Source organism: Notolepis coatsorum, assembly GCF_963971535.1.
Source record: "Notolepis coatsorum genome assembly, chromosome: 18".
In the NCBI taxonomy this organism is placed as follows: domain Eukaryota; kingdom Metazoa; phylum Chordata; class Actinopteri; order Aulopiformes; family Paralepididae; genus Notolepis; species Notolepis coatsorum.
The window spans coordinates 4716759-4739077 of record NC_140182.1 but is presented as its reverse complement, the minus strand read 5'-3'; the positions used below and the strand labels follow the sequence as shown (position 1 = coordinate 4739077).

Genomic DNA, 22319 nt, shown 5'->3' with positions numbered 1-22319 from the left:
CATGTTGTTTTTTCGAGTTATTTGCACCGATCGATGTTCACTGTGTCAAGACGGAGTCTCTCTAACGATAGCGAGTGCCCGGACGACATATGGATGAGCACTTCCGGTTTGACGAGTCGCTTCCTGTTGGCGATCTGCCGATCGGCCACCAGATGGCGCTCTTGAACCGCTAGAGAGTTGAGTGGAGCTTTGCAGTATATCTCAGGTCCCCGGAGGAGAAATATGATTTCGATCACAGATTTTTGAAATATTGATATCAAAGACGAGTTACGGCGTCTTCGGCAGAATGAGCATGGCTAGGAATGACGTCTAAACATGTCATCGGCGATTAAAGTGTTAATAAATAGATTTACTTTTGAAAACGCCTTGTTTACTTCCTGCCGGGACCTGTGCTTACTGGACGGGTTGAGTTCACAACGACCCGGTCCAGGTATCGTTTGTTTGGTCATCAGACCTTTGTATGTGACAATTGTTTACACTGTTTATTTTTTCCCTCATTTTTATATTCATATCTAATTTTATTGCCTATATTTATGTATTTCTACCATTACCCTGCCCATACCTCCATGCTGTTGTTTATATTTTGGTCTGATGTGTGGGTTTTTACAGATTCCACTTTTCAAAAGGTAATAAAAAGAACAGGGAGACTGGACCGGCACCTTGGGGTGCTCCTCGGGGACGTGCTGCTTGGCGTACTTGGCCAGCTCCACCATCTGAGGGTCCGGCTTCTCCACATCGTAGCTGTTGGTGCAGTTCACCAGCGTGGAGCCCACTGCGAACAGCACCGTCTTGTCCTCGGACTGTGGGAACACGCGGAGCAGAGAGCTATTCACACCGCTGACGGCTCGACAAACCAACACAGTATATTTCTGACTATAATGGTGGTATATGTTGTAATGTACTACTCATAGGGTCATGCGATCAGACAGTTATGTGTGTTATATGCAGGTGTATAATAAGTAGGAATATAGAAGGATTGTACGCAGGTATATTCAGACAGATATGGACACATAATAAATATATGTAACGGATGGTATCGTGAAGCACAGTCACGAAGGGCTGGGGTGAGTAGCGGTGCTGTGGGTTAAACTCACTCTCACATCCTCAAAAGACGCATAGACACGGTACAAAGAAGTGAGTTCACCTCTTGGTATAGCGGTCTGTGTTGCTGCCCGCGGTGTGGGAGACCGGGGTTCAACTCCCACTCGGTTGTCACAACCGTTACATATATATATATCCACACTGTATATACAGCACTATTGTACATGTGTTATATGGGTATACATAGACTATAGTATGTAGTATGAGGTAGGTAGTTATGATTACTATACGGTGTAGGGCCGTTGTAGACAGTGAATACATTGAGAATATAAGTATTGGCAACATACTATGCATAATACTGTGGGGTTTCTGTCGTGATACAAGGAAAGCTTTACGTAAACAGAATGCTCAGTCAGGCGGGGAAAAGAAAAGGTGTCGTTGCTGAACCTTAGCCAGCTGAAACATGGCCTGCAGAAAGAAAAGGTGTCGTTGTCGAACCTTAGCCAGCTGAAACATGGCCTGGAGAAAGAAAAGGTGTCGTTGTCGAACCTTAGCCAGCTGAAACATGGCCTGGAGAAAGAAAATGTGTCGTTGTCGAACCTTAGCCAGCTGAAACATGGCCTGGAGAAAGAAAAGGTGTCGTTGTCGAACCTTAGCCAGCTGAAACATGGCCTGGAGAAAGAAAAGGTGTCGTTGTCAAACCTTAGCCAGCTGAAACATGGCCTGGAGAAAGAAAAGGTGTCGTTGCTAAACCTTAGCCAGCTGAAACATGGCCTGGAGAAAGAAAAGGTGTCGTTGTCGAACCTTAGCCAGCTGAAACATGGCCTGGAGAAAGAAAAGGTGTCATGGTCGAACCTTAGCCAGCTGAAACATGGCCTGGAGAAAGAAAAGGTGTCGTTGTCGAACCTTAGCCAGCTGAAACATGGCCTGGAGAAATAAAAGGTGTCGTTGTCGAACCTTAGCCAGCTGAAACATGGCCTGGAGAAAGAAAAGGTGTCGTTGTCGAACCTTAGCCAGCTGAAACATGGCCTGCAGAAAGAAAAGGTGTCGTTGTCGAACCTTAGCCAGCTGAAACATGGCCTGGAGAAAGAAAAGGTGTCGTTGTCGAACCTTAGCCAGCTGAAACATGGCCTGGAGAAAGAAAAGGTGTCGTTGTCGAACCTTAGCCAGCTGAAACATGGCCTGGAGAAAGAAAAGGTGTCGTTGTCGAACCTTAGCCAGCTGAAACATGGCCTGGAGAGCACTCTTGTCCTCCACCAGGTCTTCCTTCACGTCAGCATCGAAGGTGAGGTACGCCAGGCCTTCCACTGACCAGCGGCGAGAGGCAGGGGGGAGAGACTCGTTACACAGCCACCTGGGACACAGAGAGACACAAAGAAGATCAGAGGTCTCTTTTTAACTTTTAGAACGGATAAGATACACCTGCGCATAATTAGTTTGACACATCCCACGTGCACACACTGGCACCACACCCTTCATTAACACTAGTTTGTAGAGAGTCATGTTGAGAGAGTTGGAGTGTGTTGTTGTAGAGAGAGAGATTGATTATTGGTAGTTTGTGACAGTGAGTGGTGGTAGAAGGAGAGGAGAAAGCTAGTAGGTGTTTCGTGTGTGTATCGACCCTGGACTGGCTGAGAATCCCCCTTGTGTACTGACCCTGGACTGGACGACTAAACCCGAGTATTGAACAATCCCTTTTTCTGGCAACGAACCTCCTTTGTGTATCGACCCCCGGACTGGCTGACCCTTCTATTGCTTTCCGTGCGTTTGTGGTGAGTGGGACATTTGGACGCGCAGTCTGCTGGTGGTGTAGGGCATTGTTTGGCTATTATTTGTGTGATTTAAATAAAGTAAACAAAAAGAGACACAATATGAAACAACACCAGTCACATCTTACTTCCTGCACTGCTTGGCCAGTTTCAGTGTGGATCCCTCTGCAAACTGCTTCATGCTGAAGTCCGTCCCGCCTGCCGATCCCAGCTTACACAGACCCTGTAACACAGAGAGTTAAACACAGTCCCTGTAACACAGAGTTAAACACAGACCCTGTAACACAGAGAGTTAAACACAGACCCTGTAACACAGAGAGTTAAACACAGACCCTGTAACACAGAGAGTTAAACACAGACCCTGTAACACAGAGTTAAACACAGACCCTGTAACACAGAGAGTTAAACACAGACCCTGTAACACAGAGAGTTAAACACAGACCCTGTAACACAGAGTTAAACACAGACCCTGTAACACAGAGAGTTAAACACAGACCCTGTAACACAGAGAGTTAAACACAGACCCTGTAACACACAGAGTTAAACACAGACCCTGTAACACAGTTAAACACAGTCCCTGTAACACAGAGAGTTAAACACAGACCCTGTAACACAGAGAGTTAAACACAGACCCTGTAACACAGAGAGTTAAACACAGACCCTGTAACACAGAGAGTTAAACACAGACCCTGTAACACAGAGTTAAACACAGACCCTGTAACACAGAGAGTTAAACACAGTCCCTGTAACACAGAGAGTTAAACACAGACCCTGTAACACAGAGAGTTAAACACAGACCCTGTAACACAGAGAGTTAAACACAGACCCTGTAACACAGAGAGTTAAACACAGTCCCTGTAACACAGAGAGTTAAACACAGTCCCTGTAACACAGAGTTAAACACAGACCCTGTAACACAGAGTTAAACACAGACCCCAGGCCATCAGGATGCTCAATGACACTATATAACAACCCATCATCTACACAAGATGGCGCCATCTACACTCACTGGACACACATCCACATGTACACACTCACTTTAAACAAACACTCACCTACCACTCACTTTAACACACTTTATATTTATCTATTATTAACCATTTGGTTGCAGAAAACGTAGAACTACGTTTCTGTCGCCCGATCGTTGAGTGCCGGAAACGTAGAGCTGCGTTTTTCTCGCAGTATTTATTTGATTCGCTATCGTCATTCATAATTCAGCGGGGCCCCTTGTGCATGCTGTTCTGAGTGTGTCTGAGCTGGCAGTGTCTTATACCGCCCTCTAACGCCTTCTGCCATTATTGCACCCCGTTAGAAACGGGTTAGTTTCTTTTCTCTACCGAGATGCGGCGTGGGGGCGGATCCTAAACACTCCGGCAAAACACACGCTCGTAGGGATGGTTTGGGCTACTGACCCCGACCGCCCGTTGAAGTGCAATGCCCAACAACGTCGGAGACAGGATCGCTGTGGATAACTGGAATGGCGATGAGATAATTGGATTATTCTTTTTGCATTACATCAGAGAACAGGTAAGGACACTATATATGAAAGCTTGCGTTGATCTGATATTTATTTCTACCGCGATTGACGCTATCTGTGTTTTATGTGTATGGCTGTTTGCCGTTGGGTTGCAGGAGGGGGGGGGGGGGGGGGGGGGGGGGGCGCGCCGGTCTAAACCACATTGATGGTCTAGCGTTGATTTCAGGAAGATCCGATAATCAGGCGAAAAATGACGCGTTTATTGAATTACACAAAAACGCTGTTTTAGCGTCTTTTCCCTGGAATTACTCAGAAGCAACCAAACTATATTCATATTCAAAACGGTATAAAACCGAAATGTACGGATGAAAAAATTATTGTTTTTTTTGCACGTTGACCAGAAGCAACTCACCGAGACTCGACGGCGTTATTAGACCCATAGCTCTATACTATAAAATATAGGTTTAGCTCTGCAAACTACAACTACGTTTACATGGGGTTAATGGACGGCAAGGAAGGGATCACTTCCCGGAAGGAGCGTGGCACTCAATGTGTTAAAGAGATTTGCACTACATCCATTTGCACCCCACCCTAAGTTTTGTACCTCATCTCATTTCTGCATTGTACCTCACTGTTACCCATTTTACTCTGTGTTTTATATTGTATATTATGTATATTGACTTTACTTACTTCTTAATAACTTTTTTTCACTTACTTTCTTTTTTTACTGTACGTAGCACACTCCCAGGGGCTCTTTCAGAAATAAGCATTTCATATAAAGTATTCTGTATTTTGTTGTGACATAATAAACAAACTTGAAAACTTGAGCTTAAGTATAGAGAGGGGTGGGGGCCGTAGCCCCTTGCCTCTCACTTAGGTGTGAACTAAGCTAATGTTTGGGGAAACTGAAAGGGATTCTTCCACAACTGTCTAAACCGAAAGGGATTCTTCCACAACTGTCTAAACCGAAAGGGATTCTTCCACAACTGTCTAAACTGAAAGGGATTCTTCCACAACTGTCTAAACCGAAAGGGATTCTTCCACAACTATCTAAACTGAAAGGGATTCTTCCACAACTGTCTAAACCGAAAGGGATTCTTCCACAACTGTCTAAACTGAAAGGGATTCTTCCACAACTGTCTAAACTGAAAGGGATTCTTCCACAACTGTCTAAACTGAAAGGGATTCTTCCACAACTGTCTAAACCGAAAGGGATTCTTCCACAACTGTCTAAACTGAAAGGGATTCTTCCACAACTGTCTAAACTGAAAGGGATTCTTCCACAACTGTCTAAACTGAAAGGGATTCTTCCACAACTGTCTAAACTGAAAGGGATTCTTCCACAACTGTCTAAACTGAAAGGGATTCTTCCACAACTGTCTAAACTGAAAGGGATTCTTCCACAACTGTCTAAACTGAAAGGGATTCTTCCACAACTGTCTAAACCGAAAGGGATTCTTTCACAACAACTGTCTAAACTGAAAGGGATTCTTCCACAACTGTATAAACGGCAACATCGAACGGTTCCTCCGCCGTGCGTCACGTACCACCAGCGCTCTGACGCGTATCCTGTCGTTCTCGCTCTTCTTGTAGAGCTCCTTCAGCAGCGTCACCCCGTTGGCGGTGATGAAGGAGGCCCTCTTGGCTTTGCCCGCCGCGTGGATCAGAGCCTCCACCGCCACCTGCTGGTGGATCACGTCCTTGGAGGCGCACAGGGAGATGACCACGTCCATCATGCCCGACATCTCCAGGGTCCGGTTCCCCACGTCGCTGGGCCCCTGGAGGAGGACCGACACCGTCTGGATGGAGCGCAGCTTTCCCTGCAGCCCCGAGCGGCTGAAGTGCTCCCTGCAGGAAGACGGCAAGAACAGGTTCAATGGTTAAATGGCTGCATTTATATTATAGCAGCTTTGATCCAAAGTGCTTTACATTCACACACAGACGGCGGAGGCGACCATGCAAGGTGCCAACCTGCTCATCGGGAGCAATTAGGGGTTAAGTATCTGTTGAGAGTCACAGCTCGCGTGACCCTAAAAAGCATTTGCCATCCCGTTTCCCCACCTTTATGCCAGTTCCAGGAAGTTACACGTTTGAACTGCCGGCAGTGACCCCTTCTCCTATGTTTGCTTCACAGTGTAAACAAGCCCTGTAATAGACAATTACAATCTATCTTGACACAAGTACCGTACTTTTCGCACTATAAGCCGCACCTGACTATAAGCCGCAGCAGCTAAATTGAATGATGTGTACATATATAAGCCGCACTGGACTATAAGCCGCATGTGTTTTAATGTTTAATTACCATATGTAAGGAGTGGAGCCTGCGGCTTAATTTGACTCAACACAGGAAACCTCACCCGGCCCGGACACGGAAAGGATTGACAGATTGATGGCTCTTTCTCGATTCTGTGAGTGGTGGTGCATGGCCGTTCTTATATTGAGCTTTAAGTTCCCACCTCTACAGAGAATGACTCCCACCTCTACAGAGAATGACTCCCACCTCTACAGAGAATGACTCGCACCTCTACAGAGAATGACTCCCATTGGGACACAATACTGTCGGACAAATAACAAGAATTAACTCATTTACAAGTTGTATTAAGTAAATAAAGGAACGGATAAATAACATTTCAATGCAGTAAAAAAAGCAATATTTCGATTTTCGGGTTTTGTCCACATATAAGCCGCACCGTTATATAAGCCGCAGGGTCGAAAAATGGGGGAAAAAGCCGCGGCTTATAGTCCGAAAAGTACGGTACAAGCCATTCAGTGTAACCATGCTTCACTGTGTTGAAAAGGGCCTCCTCCCTCCTCTCGGCTGCCGCTTGCTTTTATTTGTCCTTTGTTGAAGAGTTGCCCCTGGCTCTCCGCTCACTTTTTGAGATGATTTTTAGACCGTAGAGAGGCTTCTTATAGAGGCTTATTGTTCTTCTTTTTGAGAGAGATGCTGATTTCGACTTTGATGAGTTTTTTGTATCCCGTTTTATTATTTTTCCTGGACTTGGATCTTTTCCAAGCCAGTATTATTGTAACTCCTTTTTTCTAATTAAACCAAACTTTGTTAAATACTTTATTCAACTTTTTGATCGAATTCTTTCAACTACGAGCTACTCCATCATGATTCTTAAAAAACGCCTGCCATGCCTTGCTTTCAGACTGGGAACAATTCAACAATTCTACACCTGGGGTAAGATGTCCTGGCAGCCTGATTACTGATTCAATTAATTGCTTTTACTGCTTCTAGCCATTTATACCTGTTATGGCTATTCAGTATTCTCACGTCTGTATGCTGATTAGAGTCAATATGGCTGTACTCTGATTAGGGTCCCAATTGTATCGAGCGTGTTTTACCTGGTCTATAAATTATTAAATAGTAACGCTGTGACATGATTGTTCAATTAAAGGAGTTTCTTCCAAAGCAGACACTGTTTATTACAACAAAAGAGGATTAACAAACCTCATTAAGTTTATATTTCAAATTAAATTGATAGCTAACCAGTAACTATGAAATGGATTAAATAAAAAAGACTCTGCAACTCTCACGAAAACTAGCAATTTTCCGAGGGGGGACAGGAGCGGCATGGTTCAACGGATCCATGAGATTAACAGGGGCCTTGAGGCTAATTACATAGGACGCTATGTGATGAGCATCAAGGCTACTAATTCAAGGATTTGTTGATAACAGAGGTTCTGGGGCTTTAACAGTGTCTTACTCAAGGACACTTCGACACACACTGCCAGGGAGGAGCGGGAATCGAGCTCCTTCAGTCAAGCCTGTTTTGCAGTCAGAGCCACTCAGTTCTGGAACATCCTACCAACTGAAATAAGATACTGTGCTGCCTACCACACCTTTACAAAAAAACTCAAGACCTGGCTATTAACAAATCAAACATGTGATTGATCACTTTGAATCAGTTCATTGTGTATTTTGTTATTGCCTTTACCATTATGTTGGATTGTGTTGTAAATATTGTGTTTTACTTTTAATGCTTCTGTTTTAGGTGTATGGTTTTATAACATCTTGCCAAAAGGACTACAGTTGTGAATTAGCCAGCTGGCAAAAACGCACACATTTATAGTAATGTTGATTAATGTGTACTGTCCTTTAAAAAAAATAAACTGAAACTGGGCGGCCGGGTAGCGCAGCGGACTAAGCGTCTGCCTACCACCGCAGAGACACTGGTATCGAAGCCCTCTGGCTTGGTCGGTCGTCCATACTGACACAATTGGCAGTGTCAGCGGGTGGGAAGCCGGTGGGGTGTGTATCCTGGTCATTGTAAACAGCGACTCCTACAGTTCGGTCGGGGCACCTGCACAGCGAGGGAGGGATCTGGGGGAGGTAGTGTGATCCTCCCACGCGTTACACTTCCCCAGTGAGAGTCCTCGCTGTCAGGTGAAAAGAAGCGGTTGGTTGACTCCACATGTGTCGGAGGAAGCATATGGTAGTCTTCTCCCTCCCCAGGCCGACAGTAGGGGGTAAGTGCGCAACGACCAGGAAGGGAATTGGCATAACGACTAACATTGGGATGGGAGAAAAAGTACGGAAAAAGGAGGGGAAAAAATATCAATACAAAAATAAATAATAATAAAATAAAGTGAACCTGAACCGGGAACCTTTACGATTACCAGGCGACCACTCCCGAGCCACTGTCGCCCCTTTAGTTTACAGACAATTAGATCATGTTCACAATAATCAAGAGTGTGAGGACCGCTGGAACACATTCCTGTGGCTAGAGTAATGGAGACTAGCAGCAGGGCATTGTGGGTAAACGCAACTCACTGGACGTATTCCTCGCACAGCTTGCTGAAGTTCTCCCTCTCCGCGTCGCTCTTGAGGTCGTCGTACAGTTTGGTGAGCAGCACCGAGCAGCTCATGTGGGAGTTCTCCGTGAGAGGCGGTCCCTCCGAGAGCTCGGGGACGGTCCCCGCCACCTCCAGGATCTTCGTCAGTCCTGCGGAAGGAGGAAGAGGAGCAACTCACACCACCAGAAAACCACGTCAACACAAAGCCGCCGGCTCCCGGTTGCTGACTCAATGTCTGAGTTGCTGACTCAATGTCCGGATTGCTGACTCAATGTCCGGGTTGCCGACTCGGGCTAGATCCACAAAGAATGGATTGCACGGAGCAAGTTGCACCCTTACTTTATGCATTATTATGCATTATGAATTGAAAATGGGGGACCCTGATGTAAACAAGACGAAAGTCTTTCTCTGGTCTGCATCCCCTTAACAATTGTGTGTATTGAGCCGTACTGTATTGTACCCATTCTGCAATACAATTTTCATTCAATCAATCACTGTGCAGATTGATTGAATGAACATTTTATTAACAGATTGCAGAATATGATATATTTTTTGTAAAAAAAAAAAAATTATATACCCGATCCAGCTATTTCAGTCATATCGGGGCAGATATCAGATATCAGATTTGGCCCCCAGGCCATAAAATGGCCAGGTCTGTTCTAGAGAGAGTGTATTTGGGGTGCGGCTCGTACCCTGGTCGATCACCCACAGTGTGAGGGAGTTGTCGGGGTTCTTCAGAGACTTGCGGGGCACTTGTTTGACCAGGAGGTTGATGGCGCTGTCTCTCCCGGACGCCGACACGCTGGGCACCGGCATCATCTCCACCAGGTGGCGCAGCATCGACCGGAGCTCTTTGGAGGGTTCTGTGTCAAATTCATCATTTAACAATAAACGGTCAGAATAATTTATGAACAGAATACAAAGTTCATATTCTAAACACTACGATACCATACTAAACACTACCATAGTGTCTTTATCCCTGTCTCACTGTACATTAGGGCTGGGCGATTCTTGCTCAAATGTGAATCACGATTTTTCTCTCTAAGAATTGAGATCATGATTCTCTCACACGATTCTTATTTTTTCAATAAAATCATTTATTGCACTCTCTTAAACAGACAACATAACATATCAAAGTGCTTGACTTAAACTTAAACATAACATATATGAAAGTGCTCGACTTAAACTTAAAAGTATCTTGTAACATAGAAAATAACTCAAGTCAGAATCGTCAGAATTTAAAAAAGTTAAGTAAAAAGTAAAAAAAAGAAAAGAAAATGTTAATTAAAATAAATCGTCATAATTTCTAAATGATTGCATAGGTCTATGAATCGAGATCGCGATTTTATTTCGATTAATCGCACTGCCGTACTGTACATTTTTACATACTGTACTATATCTATACATATCCCTTACCTATACTCTTACCAGTTACGCTGTGTTACAATCCACCTTAACTCTCCTCTCATCCTACACCCAGTCACGGTCCTATACTCCCACCTGCTGGACAAATTTCCCCACTGCTCCTCATTCATTTGTGTTTAGTCAAGGTTTCCATATTCATCTGTATCCTTCCTCCTCTGTTACTATGTCTCCCAGTGTGTCTCTGGACCTCCATGCTCCCCTGTTAGTGTCTTGTTCCTATTCCTTGTGTTGATGTATGTTTCTAGTGTTACTCTTGTCTAGTGTTCAGTCTTGTCTTGCATTTAGTGTCACTGTAGTCTGCCAGTCTGTATTCCCTCCCAGGTGTCTCTCGTTCAAACCAATCAGTCTGTGTATAAATATTGTGCCTCCCCTGCCCCCATTGTGGATTCATTACTTCATTACTCTGTTACCCTGGTTCTATATTAGACAATTCCACGCAGGGGAAATTGTGAAAGTGTGGGTGACACCTGTGCACCGCCGGCCAACGGGAGGGGCTCTCGCGAGTCTCTATGACAAACGGTTCAAAAGATACAAAAAGGGGGCGCGGCCTAAGGATCGGGGGAGTGGTCAACATAGACCAATGAAAGAGGATATCCCTACTGAGTACAATGGCACAACGCGCAAGTCTCTACGACAAATGGTTAAAAAGATACACAAGGGGGAGGAGCCAATCTATGGTCGTGGTCAACATAGACCAATGAAAGAGGACATCCCTACTGAGTACAATGCCACAACCCGCAAGAGTCTATGACAAACAGTTCAAAAGATTAAAAAAGGGGGCGGGACCTAATGATGAAGGGGAGGAGCCGAACCATGGGGGCGTGGTCAACATGGACCAATGAAAAAGGATATCCCTACTGAGTACAATGACACAACCCGCAAGTCTCTATGACAAACGATTGAAAAGATACACAAAGGGGGAGGAGCCAAACTATGGGCGTGGTCAACATAGACCAATGAAAGAGGACATCCCTACTGAGTACAATGACACAACCCGCAAGTCTCTACGACAAACGGTTTAAAAGATACAAAAAGGGGGTGGGCCTAATGATAAGGGGGAGGAGCCGAACCATGGGGGCGTGGTCAACATAGACCAATGAAGGATGATATCCCTACTGAGTACAATGACACAACCCGCAAGTCTCTACGACAAACGGTTCAAAAGATACAAAAAGGGGGGGCGGCCTAATGATCAAGGGGTACTCCCCCGAAGGGGGAGGAGCCGGACCTTGGGGGCGTGGTCAACATTGACCAATGAAAGAGGATATCCCTACTGAGTACAATGCCACAACCCGCAAGTCGCTACAACAAACTGTTCAAAAGATACAAAAAGAGGGCATCAAGGGTTAACTCCCTGAGAGGTCATTGCCAGGTCATTGAGTTTATTGAGTTGATTGACAGCTCCCTCTGAGTCATGCACACCTGCTCCCCCTAATTGATTCAAATTCTTTAACTGACACAATGACTCTGCACTATGGGCCCAATGTATTTCAATGGGGGCTGAGGCACCCTTCAGTCTCACGATGATTAAAGCAAAACGATAAGAGATGAAGCTTAGTCGTCTTAATATGAGCACTTGAGGACCCGAATGAAGGGTTCTGTGCAATATTGTGTAATTCCGTCGACAATTGTGGCCTGGGTGGCGATCGGGAAACAAGGGGTGAAACAGTAAAAAATCTGTTTTTTGCTAGAGTGCAAAGCCATTCGTGTCTATGTGGAGCATAACTTTCAAAGAAATTGTCATAAGTTGAGATAGAAATGTCCAATTCCATTTATTTTGTGAGCGAGGGCACAGTCGTGTCATCGTTTTAATGTGTTGTTTTTATATCTACGTCCAAAATTTAGATCACTGTCGCAATTTACAAAAGGTGATGGTATAACCAAAAAATGCAGCTTCTACACTCTAGTTCGCCATTCATTCCCTATGGACCGAAATGTTCCTGTTTAAAGTCGATTTGTAGCCAAACGGTGCAGTGAAACTTTCCGAAAAGTAATAGCAACTCGAGTTGGAGCAAGCCGGGCGTTTTGATACCTTACACGTGTATGTGGTGCGAAAGCTCTGGGAGGAGTTAGCGGACAAAAAACCTCTGTTTCTATATCCTGTCGCTCGCGAGTAGTCTGTTCTCTGTAATCAGTGTATCCCGTCATTAGTGAAGTTTTCCCCTGTATCCTGTGTCTCCTGTGAATCCGCTGTATCCTGTCCCCATTGTGGTTTCCCAAGTAAACTCCTTTGTATCACACCCCACCGTCTCCTGCCTGCTCTCTACTCGCCTCTGTTCTGCATTTGGGTCCAACACACCCCCACACCCTAACACGCTGCCAGTATGACTTATTACTAGTGCTGTCAGGCGATTAAAAAAATGTATCTAATTAATTACAGGATTTGTAATTAATTAATCTAATTAATCGCATTTTAATCGCATAACCATTTTATGCCTGATATTCTATATTCTATAATCATATTTCAAATTACATGTGTCCGGATGGCAGAATTCAGTACTGTATCTACAAAACCTTCTGTTTAATCATCTTCCATCTATTAATTTGCTTAGATTTTTAAGGTCTGGTCAATTTGAGCATAGTGTTATTCACAGTTAAAGATAAAACAATTTTTAATTGATATTCTCATTTGGTTCATTACAATTTACTCAAGCCTAGTAACAGACACAGTATTTCTGATACTGGGAATACATTCCCTGAGATCCATAGATGTCCCTAGAATCAGATAACAAGAACATGCAAATGGACCATATAAAAAAAAAGTCTGTAAATGTGTATTCTACGTTCTTATGGAATGAAGAGATTTTTTTTTTATTATTAAAAAAAAAGAAAATTGGTAATTAATTTTGAGTTAATTTTCATAACGCGATAATTTGCTGTGTAATTAATTAATCTAATTAACACGATAAACTGACAGCCCTACTTATTACCATAGTGTCTTTATACCTGTATCACTGTACATATTAATACTACAACTCTGTAGTACATACAAGATACAAGATACTTTAAGATACTATACTGCGTAGTACTCATTTATATATTTTATACCCAGTTTAATCACCTGTACATTGCATATCACTATTGCACTTTACCGTTACATTTGCACTCTGGTTGGATGTCAAACATATTTTTGTTGTACTGTACTTGTGCTGTATAATGACACTAAATGTGAATCTAATCTAATCAAAGTTGATATTGAGGGAAACGCTTGTTAAAGTTTTTTTTTGGGGGGGTTTCATGCTTAGCCACATCAAGTGTAAAACACACAATGGGATTCTGGTCTCACCGGGGAGTATGGCTTCATCTTTCCCCCTGATCTCTCTGTTCATGCCCTCCGTCAGAGCCTCGAACATCACCTGCAGCAGGTGGCAGGCGGCCAGGGACACGGTGCAGGCCCCGGTGGAGGCCCCGGTGGAGGCCCCGGTGGAGGCCCCGGTGGAGGCCCCGGTGGAGGCCCCGGAGGAGGACACTGTGGAGGCCCCGGAGCCCATGACCCCACACAGCTGCTCCATGCCCAGCTCGTTCACGATGGCCATGGTCTGGGAGCAGGAAGACGGACGTCAGCAACACAGACTAAAAGTCTCTACGAAGAGCGACGTAGGTTCCTCTGCTCAGAACACAGAGCCTTCCTTCCCATTATTATACAATCAAGATGTCTTTTTGTTTTTTATTTATATGTCGTATTTACTTTGTAAAGCACTTCGTAACTCGTCTCTGCTATAAATAATGTTTATTATAATCGTATTATTCTGACATACATCCATATCGACATCAAAGATCAGTCAGTGAACTAAGGTTATGGTTAACATAGGATGAGAATATCAAAGGAAGGGACATTTAGTTTGAGAGAGGTTGAGAGGGACGTGGAACTATTTAACCGTCACCCAGAATCCAAACGGCTAGTTTTCTAGCGACAGTTCAACCGACTAGGAGGTAACTTGAAATGTAATAGTTTATGCAAATATTTAGTCTAAAAAATATATATATATATTTTTTTTTATTGAGAGGGGCCCGGGACCCTATTAACTGTTACACCACTGACTGAACGGCATGCTGGGTACAGGTAGCTAGCTAGGTAACATAAGTGTGTAAACAGCTGCGGGAACAGAAAAGAAAGATCAAGAAAAAGACACTAGAGACAGAAAAACGTTTTGTACGTTTGCCATGTTATTTCACCAAGTTCACACATTTCAAGCATCAGTGATGTAATGTTCAGAATTAATGCTTTTGTTCCCGGAAATACGCTAGCCTGGTCTAGTGTTAGCCGTTAATGACAGCAGCCAGCTAGCTTTATTATGTCACGTTTGCTAATTAACTCATTGACTGCCACGCTCTTTTTCCATCTTTACTCCCTGGCGCCAGCGTTATAGACCATTTTCTCTATGTTTGCGGACCCATCGTATACTATATTCTATATTATAGCTATGGAGACAATAGTATGGCTCATTTGACAGGCACTATTTATACTCCAACATGGACAAAACAGTTTATTTCTACATACCTTAGTTTGTGCGCTATACCACGCTAAAAATCGCCCCGTTTCACAATAATCCAGGCTGGTTTTCTAGATCGTGAGATATAGTGTTTTGTACGCATATGCGCAAATCTCGCGGCTGCTCGCCTGAAACCTATATTATTGCCAGGTCAAAGGTAAACACGACCATATGTTTTTTCACAAAGCCATCGGGGGGGGGGTTTCCGACAGTGCGACAATTAGAAAGGCATGTTTTATGATGGGGTTCGGTAAAATAGACGTATATGTATCAATACATATAACGTTAGGTGGCCCTCATCCGTTGTCTTCATCATATCCAATAGTTCGCTCGCCATTGCATTGCAGGCTACTATTGTGTGCTCGGGCCAGACTATACCGCAGAGTCGAATACGTTTCCTCATCGGCCGGTTTGACTATAGTATTTTTATGATTTACCAGAAGTGCCGAGTCCAACATAGTCTGGTGGAAACGCACCTTATCGTCCATAATCATCATCCATATAATCCATTTTGTCTTCTTCACAATATCCAATAGTTCGCTCTAGGCGATCGCCATTGTCGAACGTGTCCTGCTCACTGCTGCTCGCACCCTACTAGTAGAGACCCTAGTGCTTTGAGTGCTGTGGGGTCGGCCCACACTAAGCTTGCCCATGCATGTTCATAAGGTAGGCGATACTGCCACCTGGAGGGATTCAATCGTCATTGCAGGTCCAATCCACACTCACAAGGCCCACACGAGTGCTTAGTATGAGAAAATCGGGGGGGAAAAGGAAAGGGAACTAAAAACGAGATATCTCATTTTTGGCGCTCAACGCTTGGATTTCAAACACGAGAAATCTCGTTTTTGGCGCTCAATGAGTTAAGTAAAAACGAAATGTTAACGTGTATTCAAATAGTTCCCAGTGACTACCAAACAGTAATTTTGTGACTTTTTCCCGTGCCAAGAAGTAACACAAACATACTGAGGACAATCACTCACCCTGGACTGATGGCCGCTACACAAGAAGTAACACAAACATACTGAGGACAATCACTCACCCTGGACTGATGGCCGCTACACAAGAAGTAACACAAACATACTGAGGACAATCACTCACCCTGGACTGATGGCCGCTACACAAGAAGTAACACAAACATACTGAGGACAATCACTCACCCTGGACTGATGGCCGCTACACAAGAAGTAACACAAACATACTGAGGACAATCACTCACCCTGGACTGATGGCCGCTACACAAGAAGTAACACAAACATACTCTGAGGACAATCACTCACCCTGGACTGATGGCCGCTACACAAGCCCACCAGGGTCCTAAGGGAGGACAGGACCACCTCCTCGCTCTTGGATCCCAGGAGCCTCTGAATGAGCTTCACTCCGTCGTTACGGAAGATCTGCTCAGCTCCCGCCTGCTCACGAGACAATACCACCAGGTTCTGAGCAGCCTGGAACACAACATTACATCACATTCAAATGTGTCGTCATCATGCAGCACAAGTACAGTACAACGAAAAGAGGTTTGACATCCAACCAGAGCGCAAATGTAACAGTAAAGTGAAACAGTAATATACAATGTACAGGTGATTAAACTGGGTATACCTTTTTTTTTTTATTATTATTATTTCGCACCATTTCAGCAAAACAGTAAAAAAAAATCAAAACATTGACCATGACAGAAAGTGTATATAAAGGTACTGAGTAGAGGCAAGAGTAAAATAGAAATGTCAAGTCGATCTCTCCATAAGGGCCTATGGGGAGTTGGAGGTAAGCTATGAAGTGGACGTGTTGTCCTCATCGTCAGGGGAGCCAGGGAACGCAGGAAGCTCAATCAACTTATTAGCTACTGGTCTGGTATAGGTCCGCCCTTGGACGATGACCTCTGCAGCCCTGACCTTCCCATCCGAGCCCTTGATAACTCGGCTCACCCGGCCCGGCTGGCCACGTAGCTCGGGGTAGTAGTGACTGGTCTATGACCATCACGACGGTCCCCACAGTCAGGTTGTCCCTGTCTTTCACCCATTTCTGGCGGGCCTGAAGGGAGGGTATAGGTAGTGCAGGAAGAAGCGAGCCCAAAACTGGTCGGCCAGCACTTGGCTGCGTCTCCACATTCTCCTTCCGCTCATTTCGTCCCATCTGTACACAGTCTGAGGAAGTGCAGGGTCCAGCCGCCCCATCAAGAGGTAGTGTGGGGTGATGGGGTCGACGTCAGCTACGTCGCTTGAAGCGTAGCCGACGGGCTTGGAGTTTAGGATCTCAGTCTCAGTAAGGACCGTAGCTAGGACCTCATCGCCCACCGTCTGCGCTCCAAGCACGGTGTTATTTTCTGCACGTCGGCAGATCGATGTCGGAGTATGTTACTCCACTTCTCCTTTGGCGATATTACGATACCGGTTTTTAAGTAGTAATTCACCAACGTTACCATTACAGCGTTGTAGCAAAAAACAACTCTCTCCTGATACACTTTTTATAGAGAATAACGCTTGTGAGTGAGCGTCTCTGGTCACCCAGCAGTGTTGGTCCTGTCCCGGGCGTTCTTATTAAACAACGTTTTTATTCAAAGAGTATATCCACAGTGATAAAGTATATACACATGTCACATGCTCTTTTTATATATTTTTTATTGAATATCCCTCCCTCCTGCCCGCTCTAAATAAGAAAAATAAGACAAAAATAAATAAATACACATACAAAATAAAAATAAACAGATACTAAATAAAAGATTAGAATCCAATTTAACAGCATATGGTACTCTTGAAGGAGAAGTCTATTCAGTATGGAAATAATGAAACATCAGTGCATTCTAGGTCCGATACACAAGCCAGGTCGTGTGACCCTAAATAAGTGAAGCGAGAGAATAAATAAATACACACCAACTACCATCAACAAGTAGGCCTACTCCACGATAATTTCCCCTCCCCCTCCCACATGACACTCAACGTAACTTCAGTCAGGAGGTAATGGTTCTATTTGATCTATATATGAGATTAATGGTTACCAATGTGTGTACATTTTGTCAGAGGATCCTCGAATTGTAAATAAATGTTTTCCAACTTTAGGAATGACAACACATCATTTAGCCATAATCTGGATGATGGGGCCGATCACGTGATTTTCCGAAGATCGGGATCGACAAAAAAAAAAAAAAAAAAAAGGGGATTTTTATTTATTCAACAAACATGACCCTGTTCACGTCTTAAACTCATACTGAGGCCTTAGTTTTGGTTTTAAATTGCATATCACCATTCATTTGTTTATTGTCACACAGAGCAGAAGAATTTTGCCAAAACAAACGCATTTCCTTTGATTTAATTATACATCAAATGATTTATGTCAAGGACTGCAATGCCTCGCTTGAATGAAGTTAACTTTTCACCTGGATAACGTCAACATTCATGGTGAATGTAATGTGAGAAATTGGGATAAAAAAAAATATATATATATATTTTTTTTAATTACATTTTTTTTTATCGGATCGGGAAAGATCGGTATCGGTAGATACGGTACTCAAAATCACATGATCGGGATCGGATCGGGAGCAAAAGAATTTGATCGGGACATCCCTAGACACAACATTGTACTGTCCCGGGCGTTCTTACCTTTTGTCTGTCCGATTCTTTTGCCGACGAGTCCAGGAGGACCTTGAACATCTGCTGCACGCGGGCATCTGTGGAGTTTTGCTCCACCGACTACAGGAAAATAAAGACGCCGGTTAGCAAGAGCTTTTTCAACACAGTCTCGTCGTGGAGCAGACAAAGCGCCCAGCGCACCACTCAAAAAAAAAAACTCACCTGCCGTTGAATCTGCGCTCCCAGCTGCCTCAGGAGATCCTGGAAAGCTTTGTTTTTAGGCTGCAGCTGGGAGCACCTCTGGGCGTCCGGGAACGCCTGGTCGAGGCGACCCAACTTCTGGAAGGCCTGAGCCCTTCGGAACAGAGCCTTCACGTCCCCTGGGTCAGTGTCGAGAGCTGAAGAGAGAGACAGACGAGACATCTACCGTATTGATTGATTGATTGTTTGTAAATCTGTTTTTCAGATTCAGACTCTAATCATCACATATTGATTGATTGATTGATTGAAAGGTGAGTGCAACTGTTCTGAAGGTCCAGATGAATGATTAGTTCAACAAAAACTAGATTAGAGGAAGATTCCGGTAAAAAACGGGGAGGTGGGATAGCTTTCATGTTGAGCAACAACTGGTGTGATCCAGGCAACGTGAAGGAGCTTTCAAACCACTGCTCCCCAAACCTGGAGTATATATCCATCAAGTGCCGGCCTTTCTTTCTCCCGAGAGAGTTAACGTCGGTCATTCTGATCGGAGTGTATATATATTCAACCACACGCAAACACAGGCGACGCGCTCTCCAAGCTCCACAACGAGGTAAATAAACTCCAAGCAGCTAACGTTGACGCTGCTATTGTGGTTGTGGGTGATTTTAATAGCGCTAATCTGAGAAAAGTGTTGCCAAACTTCTACCAGCATGTGACTTGTACTACCAGAGGCGAGAATATTTTAGACCACTGCTACTCGCAATTTAAGAGTGGATAATATAAGTCTCAGGCTACTTACTAGTGGTTTCGGCAAGTCAGATCACAACGCCATCTTTCTTTTACGGCAGTATAAACAAAGTCTCAAGCGCGCCCCGGTAGTATCGCGAGATGTGCAGCGATGGTCTGTAGAATCAGGGGAGACGCTCCAAGCTGCACTTGAATGTACAGACTGGAGTGTGTTCCATGACAACACAGATAATATTAATGACTACACGGAGACAGTGCTGGACTTTGTTTGTACTTTGGTAGAAGAAACAAGACCGTAGCAGACTACAGAGAGTGGCCCATTCAGCTGAACGCACAATTGGAGGTGGGCTTCCCACTCTCCAAAATATTTACAACAAGCGGTGCAGGGGCAAGGCTAAGATAATAATCAAAGACTCCAGCCACCCAAACAACTGCCTCTTTGAACTGCTGCGGTCAGGCAAGCGATACCGGAGTCTCATGGCAAGCACAGAGAGACTCAGAAGGAGCTTCTATCCCCAGGCCATCAGGATGCTCAATGAACAATGATTGAACAATGAACAATAACAGGCCATCAACACACCCACACACTCACTTTAAATAAACAACACACTGTAGCACCCACTTTACACTTTACACTTTATATTTATACTATTGGTAAGGAAATTGCACATCTCTCATTCCTTATTGCACCTCACCACCACAAGGTGGCACCACAAGCTAAGCTATACCTCATCATTTTTGTACCAGCTGTACATACTGTATATAGAGGTATACTGAACAATTTTGTTGTTTACACTTGTTTACGTACTTGACTTTCTATTTTATACTTATTATACTTATTTATACTATCTTGTTATTATCTAGCACACCCTCAGGAGCCAAACAGAAAGAAACATTTCGTGCAAAGTATTCTGTATTTCTGAATGACAAATAATAAAGAAAGAAAGAAGAAAGAAGGCTTGATGTACTGTTACATCCAGACATTTATGACATACAGATATACAGTACTGTTACATTTATGACATACAAGATATAATAATATACAGTACTGTTTAACAGAGATCCTAACAGAAACTATATACATTCGAGGGGCAGGAAACTGTACATTAGGAGGGGGTTGGACATTTACGGGGGTTTTGAAGGTGGGTAGGCATTCACATTATTTTACAGCTGTGGGTAGGGTGTTCCACACTGTTGTGGCATAATTGCGAAACGTGGTTAGTCCCTTGTTTGTGCCGAATGTGGGTTGAACATGATTTGTGGAACTCCCTCTGGTGTTGTGGTCGTGGTATTCACTGACCCTTGGGAAGTATTTCAACATGTTTGTATCATGTTATACTATCAGGTCTGTACGATGGTGTAGTGGTTAACACTGTCGCCTCACAGCTAGAAGGCCCAGGGTTCGATTCCTTGGGGACCAGGTTTCCGTGTTGCCAGTTACCCAGGTGGGGTATCTCCCGGGCCTTTCTGTGTGGAGTGCTTGCAAGGGTTTCCCCTCCCGATAAGATAAACCCAATGGAAAAACATGCACAACAGATCGCTAACGCTGTCGCGTCATCTCGCACGTGTGTACTGCATGACAAATAAAGACTTCTTCTTCTTCTTCTACTAAACTAAAGATTAGACACGCTTTCTAATGTTCATTATTTGAATATCCGATTGCCTCACGTATGCCCTTTCTCACCTTTGGAGGCATCAACTTCTGCCTTGGCGTAATCCTCCAGTTTGAGGTAGCAGGCAGAGCGGTTGCGATGTAGAATGGCACGTTCTGGGGGACTGTCACTCAGCTTTAGAGCCTTGGTGTAACAGCAGAGAGCCCCCTGCATGTCGCCCGCCTTGAAGAGGGTGTTTCCCCCATCCCTCAGGGATGAGAGGTCCTGGAGAGAAGGGAAATATTGATTGATTGAAACCTTTTTAACAGATTATTGCAGAATGGGTACAATACAGTACGGCTCAATACACACAATTGTTAAGGGGATGCAGACCAGAGAAAGACTTTCGTCTTGTTTACATCAGGGTCCCCCATTTTCAATTCATAATGTATAATTCTGTATGTCGTGTGTGTCATATGTTATGATGAATTGAAAATGTTCAATCAATCAATCAAAATGACATTCATGACATACACAACATACAGATATATATCATGACATTTATGACATACAGATATACAGTACTGTTACATTTGTGACAAGAGACGAGTGAACATGAATGAAAACAGGGGTTGCTACTGCCACTGGTTTAAAATATCTTACAGTAGATATTTACTATATACGACGACACCCATGCCGATGATTGTGGGTGAGTCTGTCAGAGCAAAAGCTGCACTGTACTGTGTTAGCCCAACTGTTTGCTATCAATGCAAACACGTTCAATATCCTATTATATTTATCTTACCTTCTCTACTCCATTGACACTCATGTTCACGGAGGATAACGAAATGCGATCTGATGTGAGACGGGCTGTTTTTATTCTTCTTCAGTTCATGAAAACCATAAACGTCGGCATATAAACGCTATACTGTACATCCACAGAACTAAAACATTCCACTCATCTCGCTCACTGCACTTCCTGGAGTTGGGAGCACGGTGATGACGTCAGGAGATCAGCCCCGCCCCTCTCCCCACGCGACATTACCATAAAAGGTAGAGAAACGCCGGTAGGCCCCAATACTCGAGCTGGATGCAATCCTACCTGGAGGGGAGAGAACAGATGGTGCAGGTAAACGGTACTCTACCCCCCCCCCCCTCCCAGTGAGCTGTGGCGTTCCACAAGGAAGCATACTAGGACCGCTACT

At 44.2% G+C, this 22319-nt stretch overlaps 1 protein-coding gene across 3 annotated transcripts in view; it reads right to left on the bottom strand.

Annotated features, from left to right (window-relative positions):
• Positions 1–22048, bottom strand: part of unc45a (unc-45 myosin chaperone A) — a 33990-nt gene extending 11942 nt beyond the window's left edge. For all 3 annotated transcript variants that reach the window (XR_014620728.1, XR_014620729.1, XM_084334813.1), the window contains exons 1-12: positions 21920–22048; positions 21207–21399; positions 18797–18972; positions 18605–18694; positions 16286–16453; positions 13802–14054; positions 9783–9953; positions 9068–9239; positions 5835–6135; positions 2939–3033; positions 2254–2395; positions 660–800 (exon numbers count right to left, since the gene is read on the bottom strand). Coding sequence is in view for 1 of the 3 variants with exons in the window: in XM_084334813.1 (XP_084190939.1) it covers positions 660–800; positions 2254–2395; positions 2939–3033; positions 5835–6135; positions 9068–9239; positions 9783–9953; positions 13802–14054; positions 16286–16453; positions 18605–18694; positions 18797–18972; positions 21207–21399; positions 21920–21943 (1926 nt within the window). In the remaining 2 variants the exon portion in view is untranslated. The remainder of the gene's footprint in view (positions 1–659; positions 801–2253; positions 2396–2938; positions 3034–5834; positions 6136–9067; positions 9240–9782; positions 9954–13801; positions 14055–16285; positions 16454–18604; positions 18695–18796; positions 18973–21206; positions 21400–21919) is intronic.
• Positions 22049–22319: the final 271 nt, after the last annotated feature.